The sequence below is a fragment of the Leiobunum rupestre genome, chromosome 10 (assembly GCF_980474605.1).
Source record: "Leiobunum rupestre chromosome 10, qqLeiRupe1.1.hap1, whole genome shotgun sequence".
NCBI lineage: Eukaryota > Metazoa > Arthropoda > Arachnida > Opiliones > Sclerosomatidae > Leiobunum > Leiobunum rupestre.
The window spans coordinates 27,000,990-27,021,396 of NC_143393.1; the positions used below are offsets into that span (position 1 = coordinate 27,000,990).

The window sequence follows — 20,407 nt, forward strand, 5'->3', positions numbered from 1 at the left end:
GCTTAGTTAAAGCTAGGAGCAACAAACACAAGAAGAACACAGCTAGCCTTTAAACACGCTAAGGCAGTGCTGTGTACAAATTTCATTGGACGAGCCTTTACGCTGAACGTTTTACGGGCGGGCGGAAGACAATTTCCGAATTTTCCCCTTCCGACGGCAGCAGGCACTAAAGCCAAAAATAAATAGGGGGAGAAAGTCTGGCACTTGGGTCCAACCGCACGACGTCTTATTTGAGGGGTAAAATTTTTGGGCTTCGGAAATGACTTCCCCCTCGCCTCTTTACAGGGACACAAAGGTATCGGTTGTACTCCGCCACGATGAAAAATAGTACTCTATAAAATACGTGAATATTAAAATTTTGCTTTCGATAATTTGGTTAATTTAGTTCCTAAATAAAGTAAATATATCATAGTAACTAAAATGCGACATTTTAAAAATAATAACATGACTTTTGAAAAGAAATAAACCGTAACTAGAATAACACTCGCTTAAATCGTAGAGAGCGTGGCGCCATCTAAGAGCAGAGATCGGGACTAATTGGTAAATCTACGATGTTAAGGCCTAACAATTGGCAAGTTTAACTGAAATAATAGCTATAGCTACGAGCTTTTTTTGTTTATTTTACAATTGATATAGTAATTATTAATTAAAATCAACCGTTTTCGAAGGAAATAATGGTCAGCTGCATTTGTCAGAGAGACTATTTGAAATCGCGAGGCGGTGACATGGTTGCCAGGGAATAAAATTCAAAATTTTCATCTTGAGCGCGGACCGGAATACCACAAATGCACTACTTCGCGCGTAATGTGCTATCCTTATTGGTTAGAAATATCACGTGATCACTAGCTCTTCAAAAAGGGTGTCAAGCATGGTGGAAGGTAAAATCTGAAGGCATTGATAGACTTTCTCCCCATATTTACTTTTGCTAAAGCGTCTAACCAATGAAAAATGTACACAAGAAAATCTACGACTTTGACGGGTTGCGTTCTCCTTGTGTGGAGTGTTTGTTGCTCCTAGGTTAAAGGGACACACCGGCGTTTGAATTTAACCAGTTTCACGCTCTTGTTTTCAGAATATGATTGGTCGTATCTGTGTAAGTCCGGGCCGAATTTTCTTTAATACATGGGCTGGTACAGTATATTGTGGATGTCAGATTGTCGATTCTTCTTCCACATTATTACCGTCTTTTTACCATTGTTTATTTTTAGTCAATCGATTAAAAATATTAAAACTTAAAAAAGATATTAAAAGACTGAAATGAGCCCCGCGAGTTATGCAAATTCTTATGAGACTGAGACGAGCCCTTGTTAGTAACTGAAATAAGTATGAGCCCAAGACAAGCTCAAATGTTTAGGGAGAGGAATATTGAGTTCGAGACGAGCTCTTGTGTTTAGGAGATAAAAAATGAGCCCGAGACGAGCTCTCGTGTTTAAAGAAATATTGATGAGCCCGAGACGAGCGCTCGTAGTTAGGAGAAAAAACTTATGAGACCGAGACGAGCTCTCGTGTTTTTGGGGAAATTATTGTGAGACCGAGAGCCCGAGACCAAGTTTTGGTGTGCAGCTATGGGCCTTTGTACTAAAAGTGAAATCAAGAAGATAATATCTAGGAGGATTCAAGTAAACCGAGTATTCATATTCCTAGATAATATAACGTACCCTAGATTCGAAATCACGGCGTTTCTCGATAGCGCGTTTTCTCGTGAGGCTTTTACCGAGTCAGTTCGCGCCGGAAGTCGGAAAAATCGGGCTCCTTAGCAGGGTGAGAAATAGGGAATTTCAATAGATAACCCAAGATTATATTTATCACCTTTAGTTTTCTTTCGTTTAGAAACATTAGAGCTACAAGCATGTTCCATTATTGTTTTAAAACAATAAACGCAAAAATATCTTGTATCTTGAAAACCGCAAGTCAAAAACCACGACGCAATTTTCACTAAAACTTTGTTTTAACTAGATGTCGGTAGCCCTGCCAGCTCCATGGAGGCAGTTTTTTCCAACTTCCGCCGGGAACTCAGTAAGAGCCTGCGTTTACGTGAAAGTGCTTGATTTCGAATCTAGGGTAGGTAGTTATATTATCTTTGATCTAGGCAAAGATAATATAACTACGTACCCTAGATTGGAAATCAAGCTCCTTGCACGTAATGGAGGCTCTTACTGAGTTCCCGGCGGAAGTCGGTAAAAACTGCCTCCATAGAGCCGCATAAGCATTCGCATAAGTATTCGCATTATGATTTTATTTTCATGTCATGGCAGCACTGCGTAATGGCGGTTTTTCGTTTTACAATTATATGGTTTGATCTAGATCGTTTTCATTGATACTGTCGAAATTTCAAAGTGTGTTTTATAATTTTAAATACTAAGCGATTATTGGAATTATTACAGATTTATGATTTTTCGGGTTAGTAATTCAACAATTTTTTTGTATAAATTCCATGGAATGAGTATATTTTAAGTTAGGCCATTGCTTAATCGACACCGCTTGCGGCTTTCATACTAAAATTCATTGCCATTTATTGAGTCAATGACCATGGCATAAATCCCATGATCACTGCAGCTGTATTTCCTGTGTAGATCCAATAATATTAGCTGCAGTTGTTAAGCAAACACGTGGCAATATGAAGCTTCTGTTTAAGAAAATGTCTTCTAAATACAAAACATGGTTGCTGTGTCTCTTGATCATTTGGGCCATTGGTACCATTTTCATGAGTAAGCTGTAATATTTGATCCTTTTTGAGTATTTACATTAAAACTGTAAACTGTTTTAAGTATTTATCATGGGATGGGGTGGTAACAAAGGCGAGGAGCAGAAGCTGTACCTTTCATATCCTTATGAACATAATAAACTTCCCCCAGCAGACAGTTTCAAAATGCAAAAAATCTCAAAATATTGCAACCATCCTTTGGAAATATCTTCAGGGCAAGAAGGTATTTTATATTTTGAAGTTCTCTTGCACTGATATCTAATAATGTTCTGAATTCATGATCTCAGGTGAAATCAAAGGAAATTTCACATTGATAATGGTATCTGCCATTATAAGACACGGTGATAGATCACCACTTCAACCAGTTCGAAACCTTTCCACGGTACAGTGCAACTGGAAATCAGACATTAAAGCCCCTCACTTTGAAAAATATTTAAAAACAATGGCTGTGCTTCAAGCTAAATTGATGAAAGAAGGAAATTTTCCATTATACCCTTCCGAAGAATGTAATTTATCTCAAATGACTCGTAAAGGTGCCCTTCAACATGTAACAGTTGGCCACTCCCTGTCCAAAGTGTACAACAAACGCTGGAAACTTTTAAAGAAACAATGGTTGCCAGAACAAATCAAAGTCTACAGCACAGTTATTTCACGAACTTATCAAAGTTCCTTAGCTTTTATGTTTGGATTTTTGCCTTTTTTTGAAATGAGTAGATTAAATGTTACTCCTGTTTTTGGAGTTCATTTCAGTATGCGCAGCCAGTTTACAGTATGTCCAGTTTTGAAAGAAATGCAAAATGAACTTAGAAGTAAACGCTACAACATGTTAGATTCCCACCCTGCCGTCACTAGGCTAATTTCTCATTTACATCCCATTGTTTTTCCCGAAAGTCCCCAATCAACCAGAGAATCTGTTAAACCACTCTTTGACAGTTTCATATTTTACGTGTGCCACAGCACTCATTTACCGTGCATGCCAAAAAGCACACATTGCGCCACTTTTGAACATGTTAGAAATTTATTAGCATTTGTGGAATGGGAAGGGAGACAAAGTGTGGAAGATCCTTTGTATGTCAGATATTGTTGGCTTCAAATTTATGGCCTACTCTACGATCTCCATAAAAAGATGGTGGATGTTATTAATGGGAAACGGTCATACAAATTTGTCTTGTACTCTGGACATGATGTGACCTTAGAACCATTACTAACTGTCTTAGGTTTTGGGGATGGTACAAGACCCCCTTTCGCTTCCAGATTAATCTTTGAACTATACGCTTCCACTGATCAAAATCAACTCCAAGCGAGACATGTTTTACGTATCATTTATAATGGTAAAGATATGACAAAGTTTACCAATTTTTGCAAAGAATATCCAATCAAAAAGCCACGAGCAAAAAAAGGCCAAATGGATTATTGTTCCTTTGAAAAATTTACTTATTTTTTAAGACATAAATTTACTGAGGTAACTAAAGCTAAGACGTATAAAGAAGCTTGCAAAAGCCCTTCGGATGCTATAGCTGAAGTCAGTAGCGAAACTAATGTTTCAGATATCTAAGGCTAAATTTCTAACTTAAGACATTTCTATCACCATTATTTCTTTTGATTTCTTAAATGAAATTTCTCTGTGATTTAATTATGAAATGTGATAGTTGGATGCAACGCAACATTCCAACATGTTACTGCTAATTAATAAGAATTGAAAAGTGATTTTAGGTAGGGGTACTGTAGAAGTTGAAGTATTTCATGAGGGGACTACTTGTTTATAATTAGCAACTTTCTATATGGTGTGAGTAAAGACATCGCTTACCCACTATAATAGTAGTACAGAAATTAGAATATTTTAACCATTAAGGCAATGAATGCCAAGCCCTATTCAAAAATGTATAAAATTGTTTGCTCAAAAATTTACTTTTCAAATAATTTTATAATTCTTTCGGTTACTTTACGAATCTGAGAACAAAGGTGCATTTAATATTAATTTTATATCATTCAGTAAAATTATGTGAAAATGTTGTGATATATTTCCAATGATCTCGTAACTTAATGAACTCTCTCGGTGCCCCATTGTTGTCCTGGCACCATATCATAATATGCAACTTATTACGGTATTTTTAACCCAAAAAAACTAGTAATATTTGCTATTCACCATTACTAGCTAATACATAAAGAAAATTTAAATGTTTATACTATCTCCAATTTGCCTAATGACCAAAGATGTTAAGCGTGTGATAAATAAGTTATTTTATAATACTTAAAAATTATCTATATAATTATTTGAATTGAAGTGCCAAAAGTATGAAGGCAGCCTTTAGTTACTTTTACCAGATGTATATAATATGTGTTACGAGAGAAGTAAACAGGAGACTTGCGTGGAGCAAAATACTTAAGATTTTCTAAAACTATTAAATAGGTAAAATCATTAATAAATAAGTATGTATCACAATGCATTGTTATTTTTAAATTTTAATGTGGTGTTAAAATTTGCAGCCATTGAAAACTGCCTATAGCTGGCAAATGTTTAATTTTTATAGTCTCGATGAATCCTTCTCTGGTAAAAGACAAATTATAAACGTCTGGTTTTACTCTTTGTGTATGGTTTTTTAATTACAGTAACTGATTTTATATTATTTGTTGTAGTTTACGCACAATGTACAATTTTAATGTGCAAAACGATTGTTTAAGTCTGAATAAATATTTCAAACTATTATTTCGCATATATTTATATATGTATCGTCATAACAAATGAAACATTTGGTGGGATAAGATTTTTTTATTATCTATCATATAAGACAGCTGTCATTTTTCCCAAATTTATGAAAATTCCAACATAGGGTTAAGTTACATGACCTTGCCCGGTGGTTATCTTTTAAAAAAGTACAATATTAAGCATCTTTTCGTTTGGCATTAGTTAGCCGTCATATATACGCAGTAAAACATTGAAATAATTAATAGTCTTATGAAGTGTTTGATAATCTCCGGTATCTGCCATGTTAGGAATAGGATCAACGTTATTCTCAATGGTCTTACTAATGTTAATGTCAATTGGTCACGGCCATTGGCAAACCGATCCGCTGGAAATATTCTATTTTGACAACGCGAATTATTCCGACAATCTGTTTTGTAGATGCGATGCTGTTTGCGTCGAAGTTGGCGATTGTTGTTTAAACTGCCCGTACGTCATGAATTCGCGGACTTCGGTGTCCGTGGCAAACGACTTTCAATACCGATGCTTCTACGTCCCCGAAATCAGTCGACCGATTTTAGTTAGTTACGGCTGTCCCCGGGATTATTCCAGCGATTGGATTGTCCGCAAATGTGAAATGACTGGTTTCATGAACACCACGCAGTCGTATGTGGACGAAACAGGTCTATTATATCCTAGTATCGATTGCGCCGTTTGCAACCAGAAAACTGTAGCAATGACCTTTAAAGTTAAAGATGGAAGAATATCTGGCTACGAAGGATTGCGTTTTTGTCAACCTTCGGTGGATTTCTGCACTATTCGCGGGATGACCATCTGGAATCGTAGCTTATCGGAACTCTGTTACCGATTCTCGGCGCCTGTAATGACCACCAACTTTCCCGTCGTTGTTTACAAGAATATCTTTTGCGCTCTTTGCAACGGTACACCTCTGGAACGCCTGACTCCCTTTTCAACCCCTGAAAGTACTTTCGCGTTCCATAATAATTACACGATGACCGTTTATCAAGAGCCCGGAGAGTTTGGGGAAAACACGAAACCTCAACCAGTGTTGAAACTATCCCGAGACGAAATACCAGCCGCATTCTCCATTTTGCTAAACTTCGGACTAGATGGTAAAGAAACTTTGTTGTTTTCGTCATCCAATGCTGAGAAACTCCGTCGGAAACAAGAACAATGTGGGAATGATATAATCTGGGATCCTTTCAGTCAGAAATGTCGCCAATTATTCTGCAGCGTCGAGTACGTTCTGGTTAACTTCCAGTGCGTTCGTAATGTCAACGTCAGTAAGCCCTATGATACGGATGCCTCAAAACTGCCCGTGTACCAAAACGAACCAGAAGATGTCCAGTTAAGGTTGAGTTTGCAGACGTCCGCCTTGGAATTGATGCGATACGACGTTCTCAAGAATAAACGGCGAAATTTGGGAGAAGACTTGCGGCTATCGCTGGCATCCATATACAAAATTAGCCACAAAAGGATAAAAGACATGAATCTAACCACCGACGTTCCAGATTTTAAGGAACCATCGAAAGATAACGAAACTTCAAACGATGATTATGATTTCGACGAAGATTTGAACGAATTGTTGAATAACTTAGAAAATTCCCTTCACGTGAAGGTTAATTTTTCCGCCAAATTTTACTTGCTGGAAGCGTCGGACTCAGAGAAAACGGAACCTTCGGTGAATAAAGTGGTGAACCAAATGGTTTCTTCAGTCTCAACTGGTACATTCAACATCAAAATCAGGAATGTTAATGCCAAAGTGTTCGCGATTCACCAAGACTCTCCTTTTTTGAAATCCTGGTGCTCTCCCTTGACCGCCTCCCGGCGCGTAGTCTATTGGAACGACGAATTCCATCTAGTCCTCTACAAAAACTCGAGCTCCAACGAGAACTGGGTGAAGGAAGTGTATATAAATAAAACTGGCTCCACCTACACCAAAGGAAACTTTGTGGCCAATATACTCTTTCAAGGGATCGAAGGAGAAGAAGATGGTAACGTCAATATATCCGGTTATGTCCTGGTATGCGAGAGACAGTTGTTGAGTGCTTCATGCAGTCGAGTCTTGCTAAACGAAGGAGAATACGCCATACTACCCAACTCTTCCGTGGAGTACTTCGGAAACGAAAGCCAAGGGTTGGACTTGTCCATTTTCGAGCCGGCCCAAAATGGATCGATTTTCGTCTGTTTCGATTCGCATTCTATAATACAGTCTTTTACTATTGGGTTTAGTTTCAACACAAACCAAGCATTTGTCAGTTTAATATTACTGGTAATTTCAGTGGTATCACTCGGGGTGGTCTTATTTACTTATACGATCTTCTCGGAACTCCGAAATCTACCTGGTTGCAACACAGTCAACCTAACATTAACGCTGTTCCTAAGTCAAGTAATGTTCCTCGTCAGTCAACGGAATTCGGTGGATGGCTACCCTTGCAAAGTATTGGGAGCCTTGTTACATTACCTAATTCTGGCCTCTTTCTTCTGGATGAATATCATGGCCTATGATTTGTATCAAACATTCGGTCACAAGAATGTACTGGCGTTTATTCGTCCCAAGAAAAAGTTTATGCTCATATACATGGCCTACGCTTATTTGATACCCGGATTTGTCATTGGTTTTTCGGTTTACTTGGACACCTTTGACAACAAGGTTCAACCGATGTACGGATACATGGACTCCTGCTGGATAGCGAATCCATTAGCGGCGTTTGTCCTTTTCGCGACGCCAATAGGGGCAATTTTGCTAGTAAATTTGGTCTTCTACGTCTTGACAATTTACTCAATCTCCGAAGTGCACTACAAGATCGATTCAAAGACCAACGATCATAAATCAGCTCATGGAAGAAAGGACGTGCTATTGGTTAGTATCTTCATTATTAGTATTCACAGAATCTATTTATTTATATTTAAGGATAATGAAAATGTTGATATGAAATTTCCACCGGCACGAGTGGGTAAGGAGGAAAAACGAAATGAACCAAAGAGATATCGGTCTGATTTGGTTTGGGGGAAGGAGGAAATAGCGGTCGGGATCGCCACCACCACCATTTTATAGCTGAGTTTACACTATGCCTTTATATCGATTCCCAACGTTTCGAAGGAGTTATGTGAACCATGCTAAATCATTTTAAACCGATTCAAACCATTTTCTACCGCTTACAGCTTATGTTCCATTGGCGTACACGGATCTGCTCCGATCAATTTTCGCATCTTCTGTTTAATAGTGGCGCTCTGAGATTATCTTGAAACCGATTTGTCCATTTCGACAGATCAAATATGACATCATACCCTAGATTACAAATCGCTCCCTGGTGCGTAGTTAATAACGTTCACCCACTTCCTGCCGTTACTCCTAAAACATTTGCCACATAGTTACAATGGTAAAAATTTACTCCTAGATAGCTGGAGCCCGTTTTTCGGGGGTCACAAAACCGTCAATCGGAAAGATCTCTGTTTTCGAATCTTAGGTACATATCGAGATCGTTCTCGGAGCAAGTTTTCCAGCTTGGTCCGCTGGGAGCAATTTTTTTGCGTGCTCCTTTTTACCTCGGGAGTAAATCTCTCGAATCTTCGAAACATGTTCCATTTCTTTCTCGATTAAGGTTAGATAAATTACGTCAGAGAGGGATTCGGAGCAAATCTCGAGTAGTAAAATGGAAAACTCTACGTACTTTTCGAACAACTCTAAAAATGGTCACAACAAGTCATTGTCCCTAAGCCGAAATAAATACATTCTTAGTTTTCATATTGATTAAATGAAGGATCATTATTCATTATTTCTAAATTTCTTATAGGGTTTGAAGATTATTAGCACGATGGGATTTACGTGGATATTTGGGTTTTTGGCAGCGATTGTGGACACAAAATCACCTATTGTAACCGAAATATTTTCTTATCTCTTCATAGTGTTCAACACTTTGCAAGGACTATTTATCTTTTTCGCGTTCGTTTGCAACGGCCGGGTTTTTGGACTTTACCAAAAGGCATTCGTTGCATTACGTAATTCAAGACTAACTAAATGCTCGCGTTGTGGGCAGACATTCTGCGTCTGTAAAGTCAAAATTGGAATGAAACGCAGCCCGTCCACGGAAACGTCCGTTTCTGTTCTTTCCGCCCAAGATTGACAATAACACTTTTTATGTCATGTATGCGTATATATTATTTTATAGAAAGAGCTATAGTCAGTGTAATAGTAAAAGTTGCCTCTAAGGCCGAATAACGTCTTCTATTTTGCCAAGTTATTTCGAACAGTGGAAAGTAAGTGTATACTATTATTATATAAGTGTGACACTTCATATTCTTCACATGCAAAAGTTTTACTGAGAGCTATTCACAAGACAGACTGCATTACAGGCTTCGTCGCCGTTTTGCGTCTTGCTAACGCGTCACACGTAGCCTTTGACAGCGCCTCGCTAGGGGGAGATTTTATTCCGGTGATGACGTCACTCCGTTACTAGCTCTCAGTAAAATATTCCCCAAAGTGACAAACTTATGGAATAATATTATAGACTTATGGTAATAGGTGTTTCTATAAAATATGCGAGGTCACGCGTAAATGTTTTTTCTACGTCACTAGCTATAGTTATTAAATATAAGGCCAAAACTATTCGCTTGCTTTGGGACGAAAAAAGTACACCTTTTACCCCATACTACCAACTTCTTCCATACAATAACAGCCAAACTGTATTTTGTAGTTATTCGCTATTTCCTAAAAATTACTCCAAAACTAGCGAATAGTTGCCTTATGAGAGAGCCCTCGCTCGAGTCGATAAAGATTTTTCAATTTGAAGTCCACGTGCAAAACGCGCGTAACAATAAAGTACTAAAAAGCTTAAACTCGTGACGCGGATAAAAACATTTTATACTTTTGTATTGTTTTAATTTATGGAAACACCTATTTAAAGAGGGTTGATATAATCTTATCTCAAAATGACCGCAATCACGCATTAAATTTAATTGGTCACATGCAAAGACGTATTCAGTATAGTCATACTATGTACCTTAGAGCGTTTTCCCTTTTCTGCTCTAGAGCACTCGTTATCACTCCGAATCAGTATTTTCATTTTCCATTTGTCTGCTTTCGAGCGATTGAAATCGATGGATCGGGATCGCTCTTGGAGCAAGTTTTTTGGAGAGTTCCAACACGGTCGGAGCAAAGTTTTATGACATGTCACTCGATCGAGGTGAGATTAATAACATCAAAGACTGATTCGGAAATAAGCGCCAGTGATTGAACACGCAAATGGCACATTAAATGTTAATCTGATCGGTCTCAAAAGAGCCCTAAAGCAGAAAATAAAAATAAATGGTATATAGATGTTTTCATAAACTCCCCGGAAGTCAAATATATAATTTGTTGCAACCGCGACTCAACTTTTCATTATACTGCCAAAGTTGTTGTCAAAGTTCTGGCAGCAACGTTCGGCAGGGGACAAGACAGTCGAGGAGGGTTTTATGGAAAGAGCTATACCAGTTTTCATATTACCAAGCAATTTACTGTGTTCCACTTACTGTTCTCGGGCGCTTGAAACCAATCGGTCAATTTCGAAAGATCAACAGATCGAAACTTGGAGATCGCCCATGAGCAAGATTTTCACGTATTCGTTTCTTTGGGGGGGGAAAACGTTTCCAAGTGGGAATTACAGCAGTTTTAAGGCTAGGGTGTTTGCCCTATGGGGGGAGTCTTGGAGCATGGACTAATTAGTCCATGCTTGGAGACGGCATCGTAGTGAATCTCGAGCAGTAAAATGGAAAAGCCATAAAATCAGAAATACGTAATATGAAGTTTGACGTGTCGTATTGTGTGACACACGGTGCGTTGCCGACATCTGTGACAGAAATTTTAACTACTTTACATAGATGGCGACACTGGAAAGGATAGTTGCTCATTACAGAAACGGGGAAATTAACGGGGGCTTTAATTTTTTATATTAACTCAGTAGCCCATGAATTTAAATATACAATAATGTTAATTTTGAATAAATTTGTTTAATAACATACGAAATTGTTAATAAAATTGTTTGAGAAATTGAAACCTAGTTTTACGTGTCCGTTCAGTAAAAAGCATTACGATTTTTGTTTTTGATTTTTTCCGTCACTGACTCACTCCTTTCATTCATGACCTCACCCCGTTTGTTTCCCCTAGCGGTACGATTGCTAGAGAAAACCTCTGCATTTCGTAGTCGAGATCCGGGATACCGTATGACATCACGTGACGTCAGAACAGTCTATGAAAAAGTCAGCCATCGTCTCGTCGGCCGGTCGTTAGTCTAAAAAACTTGGACCAAAAAAAATAAACAAAATGTAAGGTTTAATTATTAATTTATCATTAATTTTTTCATTTGCATGTTTATAAATGCTATTAACGTTGAAATTTCGAGCTTTTGGCGAAGGAAACGTATCTCTGACCTAAATGTTGTATTTGTTTGAACAAATTTTAAGCCTTGGCTTAGCACAACACTGACGTTAGGCTTAAGGTTTTTACATGGACAAAATTATCTATCAAGTAATAAAGCCAAGGCTAAAACGTAGGGAAAGGATTAAGCCTATATATAGGGTGCCTTTTACTAATTTACGGCTTATTGCGGTGCTATGAAATAAGTATATTCCTTATGCAAGTTGTATTATAGTTAGGCCTATCGTCAAACCTTAGGGAGGTTCATTGCTATAATTAACTTGAGATTAAGAAAGATAAGTCAAATTTCTTAGTATTTAAAGAGTTTAGTACTTCTGTGTTCCCATTGAATTCTTGAATTCTTATGGAGAAGTGTGTGTATTCACTTAAATGTTTTGATTCTAATTTTTTTTAAATTTCTGATTATATGTATGGAACTTCACTCAATTACAATTTGAATGTTTAATGTAGATAAACTAATATTAATTTGTATACCGTTCTTTTGGGTGCATTGCACTTTTTTAAAGGTATTTGAAAGTAATTTAGCATTAAAACCACATTTGTCAAAGATATAAAGACCTTATGATAAAAACAATTTACAAGCCATAGTTAATTTAGCAACTGGTACAACGTAGTTTAAAAGCAATATTTATGAAAATCATGCTGTATAAAGTTGCATTTTACAGATATAATTATTATTTAAGACTAAAGTTTCAATTCCAATTATATCAACTTTTATACATTTAAAAAATTTTAATGTAGGGCTGATCAAAATCAGGATGCTGGTTCCACTTCACCCCCACAACCAAATCCACAACATCAAGCAGCTTCAAAAAGGTTACAACACACTCAGGCCCAAGTCGATGAAGTAAGATAAGTTTTCTATATATAAATGAGGTATTAGTTGTGTTCAAATTTAAGTGCATTTCTACTGATACTAAAATTAATTAATTCAAAATAAAATGGTATTGTTAACTATCAAATTCAGTTACTAAATTCTAAATTGCACATAGTTTTGGAATTTAGACCTATGGCTTACAATATAATGTACGGGTAATCAAGGTGCTATGCTCTAAAGATAAAACTATTTCTTATCATTTTCAATAATTGAGCAATTGATATTTTAGTACCCAAAATTTTGTTTGTAGGTGATAAAATAAAATCGCCAATTACTAATCATTCAATTTTTCCACAAATTTGTTTTAATAGTCTGTTTTGTATGATGACTCAACTGAACATTTTTATTGCAAAATAGTTGAAAATACGCAATCTTTTTATAATAGTAATTAGGGTAGTGGTAAGTTTCCTCTTTAGAAAAACTTAGCGAGTTTTGCCTTATGACGCGTGAAATATATATAAATTAGAGCCAGCATGTCAGTAGAGTTAAAAGCTGAACGGATGTAATTTATTCTCCTTCTAAATGACTTTGTGTATAAATTCTTACGCACACTTTCATTTTCTCATTAGACATAATGACCTGCACAGTTGAAATATGCTGGTTCCACCTCCTTTCCAGGGTTTTTAGTGTAGGCAGGGGATCATTCAATCTCTGAAATTGCCCAGGAGGAAAAACTATTTTTTTTTTTAGAATTTTAAGATATTGAAAAACTTTTTTATTGGATTGAATTCATACCTACTCTAAGGCAGGTAGAAATCACTTGTGGTTCATTCAACAGTTAATATTAGTATCACATTTAAATGAAATGTACGGGCTTGTTAAATCCACTTAAGTGATCCAATAATGCAAGAAATCAGTGTACAAAAAATTATCAATATTCTAGGTAATTCGAGTCAAAGTATACCGATATGCAATAATTACCTTATTATTTTTCCTATAATTAGTTTTAATTACCTTATAATTTTTCCTATGATTAGCCTCTAAAATTGCTATTTTTCCTATAAAATTTTCAAAGCCTTTCCCTGAGTAAAAGTATAAATACTAACATTTTATTCTAAATTGAAATTAGATAACAATTTTCAAACTTTAAATAATATTTGACAAAATTTAATTCAGATATTTTTTTTTTCAAACAAAACTGCCAACCTCCATTTACAAACCGTCTAGATCAAATAAATTACTGAACCTTCAATTTTAATATGATTACAAAAAAAATGGGTATTGCGACTTTTCTAATGTAATTTAGGTTGTTGGCATCATGAGGGTCAATATAGAAAAAGTGATGGATCGGGATGAAAAATTAGGCGATTTAGCCGAAAGATCAGGTGAGAGTCAAGAGTGTCTTTGGGCTGTGGTCAGTCTGTCAGAACAGAGGCGAGAGCTCTTGTGACTGAAATTACAAATAAATATCAGTCCCTTATTGTTTTTCCTGCTATCAACAGCCCCCATTTTTTTTTTAATGTTGCCCTCAATACATCAATATTTCAAATATTTTAAGTAAGCTCTTGTAGAGTCTCTCCTCAGTTCAATTACATGTATTTTTGTCTTTTTTCTTGTTTCGCTCCCGCACTTGTTACCTTGCCTTGCCTGGCTAGGTGGTGGATATTATGAGAACTAACGTGGAGAAAGTATTGGAAAGAGATTCAAAGTTATCCGAGTTGGATAACCGTGCAGGTAACCTCCATCCCACATATTTTTTGGTTGGTGCTATTTGGCCTGAAAAAATCTTTTTCTTTGCATTCTCCGTTTTCCTTGTTTACACGTTTCAACTAACGCCCTTTGGTCAATTTTGTTTGATTTATATATTCCTTCTGATCAGTAAATGTCAACTTTTAGACTAAGTTTTTATTCAATGTTTTTGGAAAATTTGTGAATTGGGTTACCTTTAGTGAACTAGTTAATCGATCAGCATCTGGTACCTGTAATTACTAAAAAAAAATATTCCTCCGGGAGATGGATATTACATTTTAAATTAAAAATATATTAAATATTCTATTCTAAGGGAAATGGGAGAGTTTGCTACGTAATGATCAACACCTTTTTTTATAAAAAGAATTTGAATTTATGTTAACTACCACAATTTTATAACAATGCCTAAAGGGTCGAAATGGGTTCATGAACTTAAAAAAAATTAATTCCACTTTTAACCTGAGGAAATTTATTTATATAAACTTTTCTTCGGTTTATCTTTATTTAATATATTTATCCCTCTAGACCTTTTTCGGAATGCATTTATCAAGCTGTCTCTTTATGCTTTTACTGTTTTCCTGTTTGTTTCTAAATTGTTGAATATGTATCAAAAAAAATATTTCTTAAAAATTTGGTAGATGCGCTTCAGCAAGGAGCGTCACAATTTGAGCAGCAAGCTGGTAAATTGAAGAGAAAATTTTGGTGGAAAAATTGCAAGGTATGTTTTCATATTTTAGTAGATACATCAACCACGATTCTCTGATAATATTGTACTGGTATATACTTTATTGCCTATCTGTAGATTATGCAAGGTTTAACTTGCATTTCAATTGTTTGATTTAGTTTTATATGGGGGGAGGATGTAAAATTTAAATTGTTTTTCAAATGCTAGAAAATCATGATAAAATTGGTTTTCAGATGATTGCCATTATGGTTGGCATTGGTGTAGTAATCGTAGTCATAATAATTGGTAAGTTTGATGTTTAAAATCTTTCTTCCCTGTTCTTACAGATGTGGGCCATATTAATAGGGATTATTCTTATCATTATTATTATCATCATCAGTGAGTTTTATTATTTTGGTTTTATCTTTGGTTTATGGTTATTTTTATTTTCTACATTATTGATATCTTTTTGATTCTGCCAATTGACATTTATTAATTTAATTTGAATTTGTTTTATGATCATAACCATCGTTTATTAATTTGTGTGATTCAACTTATAATTTTCATTAATAATTTTGGCATGAAATTCTGGGGTTGATTTTTTTTATTAGACCGAATAACATATTTTCAAAACCTTAAGTGTCTTTAGATTTAGAATTTGTGTAATTTTAAAAATTACTGTACATATGTATTATATATATATATATATATATTTTAGGCTTATTAAATGTTGCCTAATAGTGTTAGAGAATTTACGAATTTACTTGCAAAAAGTACCACCTTATTTCGTGTTAACCCAGAGGTTTTCAGTGTGTGCATGTACCTTCAATATTGTTAGCTTTGTTAATTGTTGTACACTCGTAATATATAATATCGTGATTTTCAAAATAGGCCTTACTGATAAATCATATTTCACCTTTTTAAATGAGAATATTAATCATATTTTCAGTCAATCTTAGCCACTCTCTGCATCAACAAACGTTTTCCCTAAAATTATTTTTATACGAATGTAACTGAAACATCTCGTACAATCATGCCTATTTTCATATACTCATAACCCCTTTCCACCTTTAATTAAAAATCTTCTTTCCAATTCCCAATTTCAACTTTCCTTTCCCAAAGCTTACTTCTACATGTAGACGCACCTCCAAGGTTGGATTATAAAAATGAAAATTAGGTTTTTGGTGGTAAGAATACTCTTTTAACAACATTGACTTTTAACATTTTTGATCAAATCTTGCCTGATTTTCTTTTCCATTTCTCTTTTACTAAATTAACTAGTGGTTATTTTTACAAACTTGCACTTTAAATCTTTTTCTATATATCACTTCCATGAAATTTGGTAATGCTTTTTTTAAATCATTTATCATTCATATGCTCGAGCAATCTTAAATAAACCTTACAAATTTAATACTTATGCCAACCAATATCTTAGATTACTGCTTTAGAAAATTAGCATTGTGAGAATTAAGCGGAGGGTGGCTAAGTTACCATCAAAATATCGTCTTAGCATTTCAGGCGCATGAGTATCACCAACTAAAGATGCAATTTTTGTCTTTAAATGTGTATTAATGGTACGTGGCTCACTGTGAAGCTATTCCAATGTTGTGGCTATTCAGACTGTGCATGGTCCATAGTTAGGTTAAACCCTCCCTTCTAAGTAAATTTCACACTCGTCAAGATCATCAAGAAAAAGCTTCAATAACTAATTCCTTTCAAATTAATGGTCCGCTCTTTCCTTTTTTCTTTTAAAATTCCTAATATCGCATGTGAAAATGTTGCGTTGCCTTGAATCTTATCGCTATAAAGAACTTATTGGGGTTATTTTAATCCTATATGATAGCTAAATTTCTAATACTAAGATAAATAGCATCATTTTTAACTTATGCGGCTAAAGACAAGAGACCTAAAATAAAATTGCACTTCTATGGCATCGTTAAAACTAACCTTACATTTCCCTCTAAACTTGTCTACAGTCTTTTAGCTTAGAATTTATATACCTTTGCATTACAATTTAATAGCCAAGAGCAGTTGTTAAATAATATATCTTAAATTTATTTTCCACGATTCTATTTAGGCCTGTCATTATAGAAATATAATTTAATGTTAGAGCTAGTTGTTTGAAGTTTATTTAGTGGAATTAGATAAAACTGGACTTTACACTAAATATATTCAAACTAAATTTTATTACAATTTTTGCTTGCTTTTTCTTTTTTTAAACTAATTTTTTTATCTTTGTTACTAATCTTCTTAAATTTCTTCAAAAAAATTCTTCTCTGTCCCATTTACCTTGTCAATTCTCTATTGCTTGTGGAAAATAAAAAAAATGAACGTCAGCTTGGGCAGCCAGCGGTTAGCTGCCTATTTTTCTTCAAACTCACACTCCAGCCTCTTGTGTAGACAATGAGAATAAAACATTAAACTGAAAAATCCGCAAATCATTTGGAAAAATAAAAAAATCAACTAAATTTTAGACGAGTAAAATACGAATAAAAAATCAACACCTTTAGATAATGGAAACAAATTCAGTTCCACATTAACAAAATAAAAAGATTTAGGAATAAAAATACTGCGATTTAAGAAAAAATTAAATTGCGTGTCAAAATATTTGTGTACCCTGTACATGTTTTGGGGGTGTTTAAACCTTGACCCAAGGGGGGAATTATTGTACGCTCCAGCTGTCTTGCCCATAGCACCAACCATACCCCATCCCATTTCAACTGTTAAAAAAAATATCATGACATATGTTATTAAAAAAGACAATAAATGTTTCGTGCACCCATAACCCTTCGTAACCTGTCACCTTAAAACGCTACAAACACTTAAATGGATCAGTCATGTTGTGAAATTGTCATTGAGACCTTTATTTACTGTGCACCCGCTGCAAAAAGTGATTTCGTTAGTCTTTCTTAACTCTTCACCTTTGCAGAAAGGTGGTGGTTATTTAGAAAGAACAAATATATTTACTTAGTTGCGGCGGGTAAACTAGGTATTTAAAATTATTTAAGTTTTACTAAAGGTTGAAGATATTTTTGTTTATTGGGCAAGAAATACTGAAATTTGTTTCCATTAATGTAAATTTAGCCCAATTTTGAGACCTTTGAAATGCCTTTAAAAAGACTTTTTTGCAAAGTCAACCTCTGGACTTTATTAAGTTTGTTAAAATTTAAATTTCAATAGATATACTACTTTGTGCGTCAAAAATATCCACAGAATGTAAAAATTTTCAAATATTTTTGGCTATACAAGCCGAGGGGGTTAGTCACTCTTAAAACTTTTGTATATGTTATTACATATTTTTGAAAAAATTTCCGTGATGTCTCTCAATTTTTCTGTGATTCTCATAAGTAAATTCCTGTGATGTGTCATTACCTATGATTTGTACACTTAATTACTTGCGTGACTATCCCCTTGAAATGGTTTTAGTAAAATTAAAACGCAATCGGCTCAAATAAAGATTTTGGCTAATGTACGTTAGTGTGTCATAACTTAGATTTTGTGGATCTAAATAATACGTTGTGACATTGTTTTCTCTTGCGCTGATTGTGTAAGTTTCCTCTTGGCCATTTTAGAATAAATAAGGAAGAAAAACTTGTAGATAAAGAGTTATTTCACTAAAGTAAATTTTTTTCAATAATAGAAAAAAAATTTCCAGCATTGTATACACTTTAAAAAAACTTGAGATTGTTTTCTATTTACTTTATAAAAGCAATGTTATGGCTAAAAAGATATCAATAATGTTGAAATTGATGTGAGAAATATGAATTAGCTCGGAAGGTTTTCAGTGCAAACTGGCCTGTCAACCTCTTATTTTGAATTTAAAAAAGATTTATCCCAGCTATATAAATCTAATATTTCTCTCATCTTTTTTTGGTGGTGGTTTGAACTAAAATTATTATAAACTCTCGTACTTCAGTTTATTCAGTATCTACAAGTGGGTCGTCTGAATCTACGACTACCGCCGCTACCATCTCTACTACTGCTAAACCTTAAGGGCCTATACGAATTCTTTCATTCCTACAGAAATATTATATTTATAAGGTTTATTAGAGTTAAAAATTGAAAGTCTTATCTAATTTGATTTAATTTTTTAAGTATTACGAATTTACAAGTTTCATTTAAAAAATATATAAGATAGTTAATTTTAGTGAAGATGAGAAAAACAACACCATTGTAATGTGATTTTGCACTACTCATTGTCTCCATTATAGTAATTTACAAAAGAAATTCCATAGAAATTGATAATTAATGAAAAAACACTGGATGTAAGGGACCAGTGCTTGTAGTGTTTTAAGCTTTGCATTATTCTATTTGGCTTAAGTGACAAAAAATATATAAATAGTTAAGTCTGTGTCTGGGGGGATTAAGACAATGCGTATGAAATTGTTAAATCTAATAGTAATTGCTTGGGAAGCATATCTGAAGTGCTTCACCCGTTGATTTCTAACTTTTTCTCGGTCTTTCATTTATTGCACATTTTTAAAAACCTATATTAATTGTTAGTAATAAACCCACTGTCAACAAAAAATACTGTCAGGGAATGATAAAAAATTGTAGAGTTGAGTTTAGTTTGTGTAAATAATTTTTTTAATTGAGAAATTTAACGAATGAATAGCTATTAATTGTTTATACCAGTAACTAAAAAAACACAGGCTTTTTCCTTCACTTATAGAAGAGTATGTAATTGTATATAAGTAGTAAAATTCTAATAATAGTCTTAAGCTTTGAACATAAGAGAAAAAATAATCACTTAAAAGAAAAAATCTAACTGCAGGTGAAATTGAATATAAAACACTCGATTTTTTCCGTGTTCGTGTTTTTTGTAGAATCCCAGAATTGTATCGAGAGAAAAAAATCCATTCCGTTAATTGGATAATCAAAGAGTAAAGGCTATAGAATCTATGTGGCACGTGTATATATTGATAGCACAAACATTATTCCTATGACAAATTGTTTTAAAAAAATTGTAAACGAAGAGTCATGAGAGTTTGTACATATTAGTTTCCGTACGTTACGTCGTCTTTCGTGGCTTTATGAAATACTTGCGTTTACTAGCCTTTCTTTGTCTTAAAACCTAAAAAGAAATTACTTTGTGCCTACTCATTACATGAGTGGAAAAAGTTACACTTGGTGTTGATATTCTGGAAAAAATAAAGTTTTGAATTTTTTGTTTTATATTTATAAAATAATATGAGTTTTGTTGTGATTTTTTTAAACAGAACATTCCCATTTCGTATTCTTAAGTGCGCTAATGCAGAAGAATAAAATATCTTTTCAATTTATTTATATATTTATTATTCATCTCCCTACACTCGAGGGGCTGATCACTCCGCGACTGTACTAATGGGATT

The 20,407-nt window shown here is 34.5% G+C and overlaps 3 protein-coding genes across 7 annotated transcripts; all 3 read left to right on the top strand.

The window, feature by feature from the left end:
* Window positions 1-2,316: 2,316 nt before the first annotated feature.
* On the top strand, window positions 2,317-5,394 carry LOC149925275 (2-phosphoxylose phosphatase 1). Of its 2 annotated transcripts, XM_090161200.1 has the most exons (4): window positions 2,317-2,400; window positions 2,574-2,708; window positions 2,769-2,927; window positions 2,992-5,394. In XM_090161200.1, the coding sequence occupies exons 2-4, from the start codon at window positions 2,618-2,620 to the stop codon at window positions 4,257-4,259; spliced, it is 1,518 nt and encodes a 505-aa protein (XP_090017326.1). In that variant the 5' UTR covers window positions 2,317-2,400; window positions 2,574-2,617; the 3' UTR covers window positions 4,260-5,394. The 2 variants fall into 2 exon arrangements, with proteins under 2 accessions (XP_090017326.1, XP_090017327.1); XM_090161201.1 differs by lacking the exon at window positions 2,317-2,400 and having other exon boundaries at window positions 2,438-2,708; window positions 2,856-2,927.
* A 300-nt stretch (window positions 5,395-5,694) lies between these two features.
* On the top strand, window positions 5,695-10,339 carry LOC149925276 (uncharacterized). The gene is made up of 2 exons (XM_090161199.1): window positions 5,695-8,271; window positions 9,206-10,339. Exons 1-2 carry the CDS (start codon window positions 5,722-5,724, stop codon window positions 9,533-9,535), a joined length of 2,880 nt encoding a protein of 959 aa, XP_090017325.1. The 5' UTR covers window positions 5,695-5,721; the 3' UTR covers window positions 9,536-10,339.
* Window positions 10,340-11,542: 1,203 nt separating this feature from the next.
* LOC149925277 (vesicle-associated membrane protein 3-like) lies at window positions 11,543-20,245 on the top strand. Of its 4 annotated transcripts, XM_090161205.1 has the most exons (7): window positions 11,551-11,714; window positions 12,568-12,673; window positions 14,299-14,377; window positions 15,031-15,110; window positions 15,311-15,362; window positions 16,179-16,243; window positions 17,394-18,966. In XM_090161205.1, coding segments are annotated over exons 1-6 (336 nt in total). In that variant the 5' UTR covers window positions 11,551-11,712; the 3' UTR covers window positions 16,196-16,243; window positions 17,394-18,966. The 4 variants fall into 4 exon arrangements, with proteins under 4 accessions (XP_090017329.1, XP_090017331.1, XP_090017330.1 ...); XM_090161203.1 differs by lacking the exons at window positions 14,299-14,377; window positions 15,311-15,362; window positions 16,179-16,243; window positions 17,394-18,966 and adding exons at window positions 13,950-14,028; window positions 15,404-15,455; window positions 18,973-20,245 and having other exon boundaries at window positions 11,543-11,714; XM_090161204.1 differs by lacking the exon at window positions 16,179-16,243.
* The last annotated feature ends 162 nt before the right edge of the window (window positions 20,246-20,407 follow it).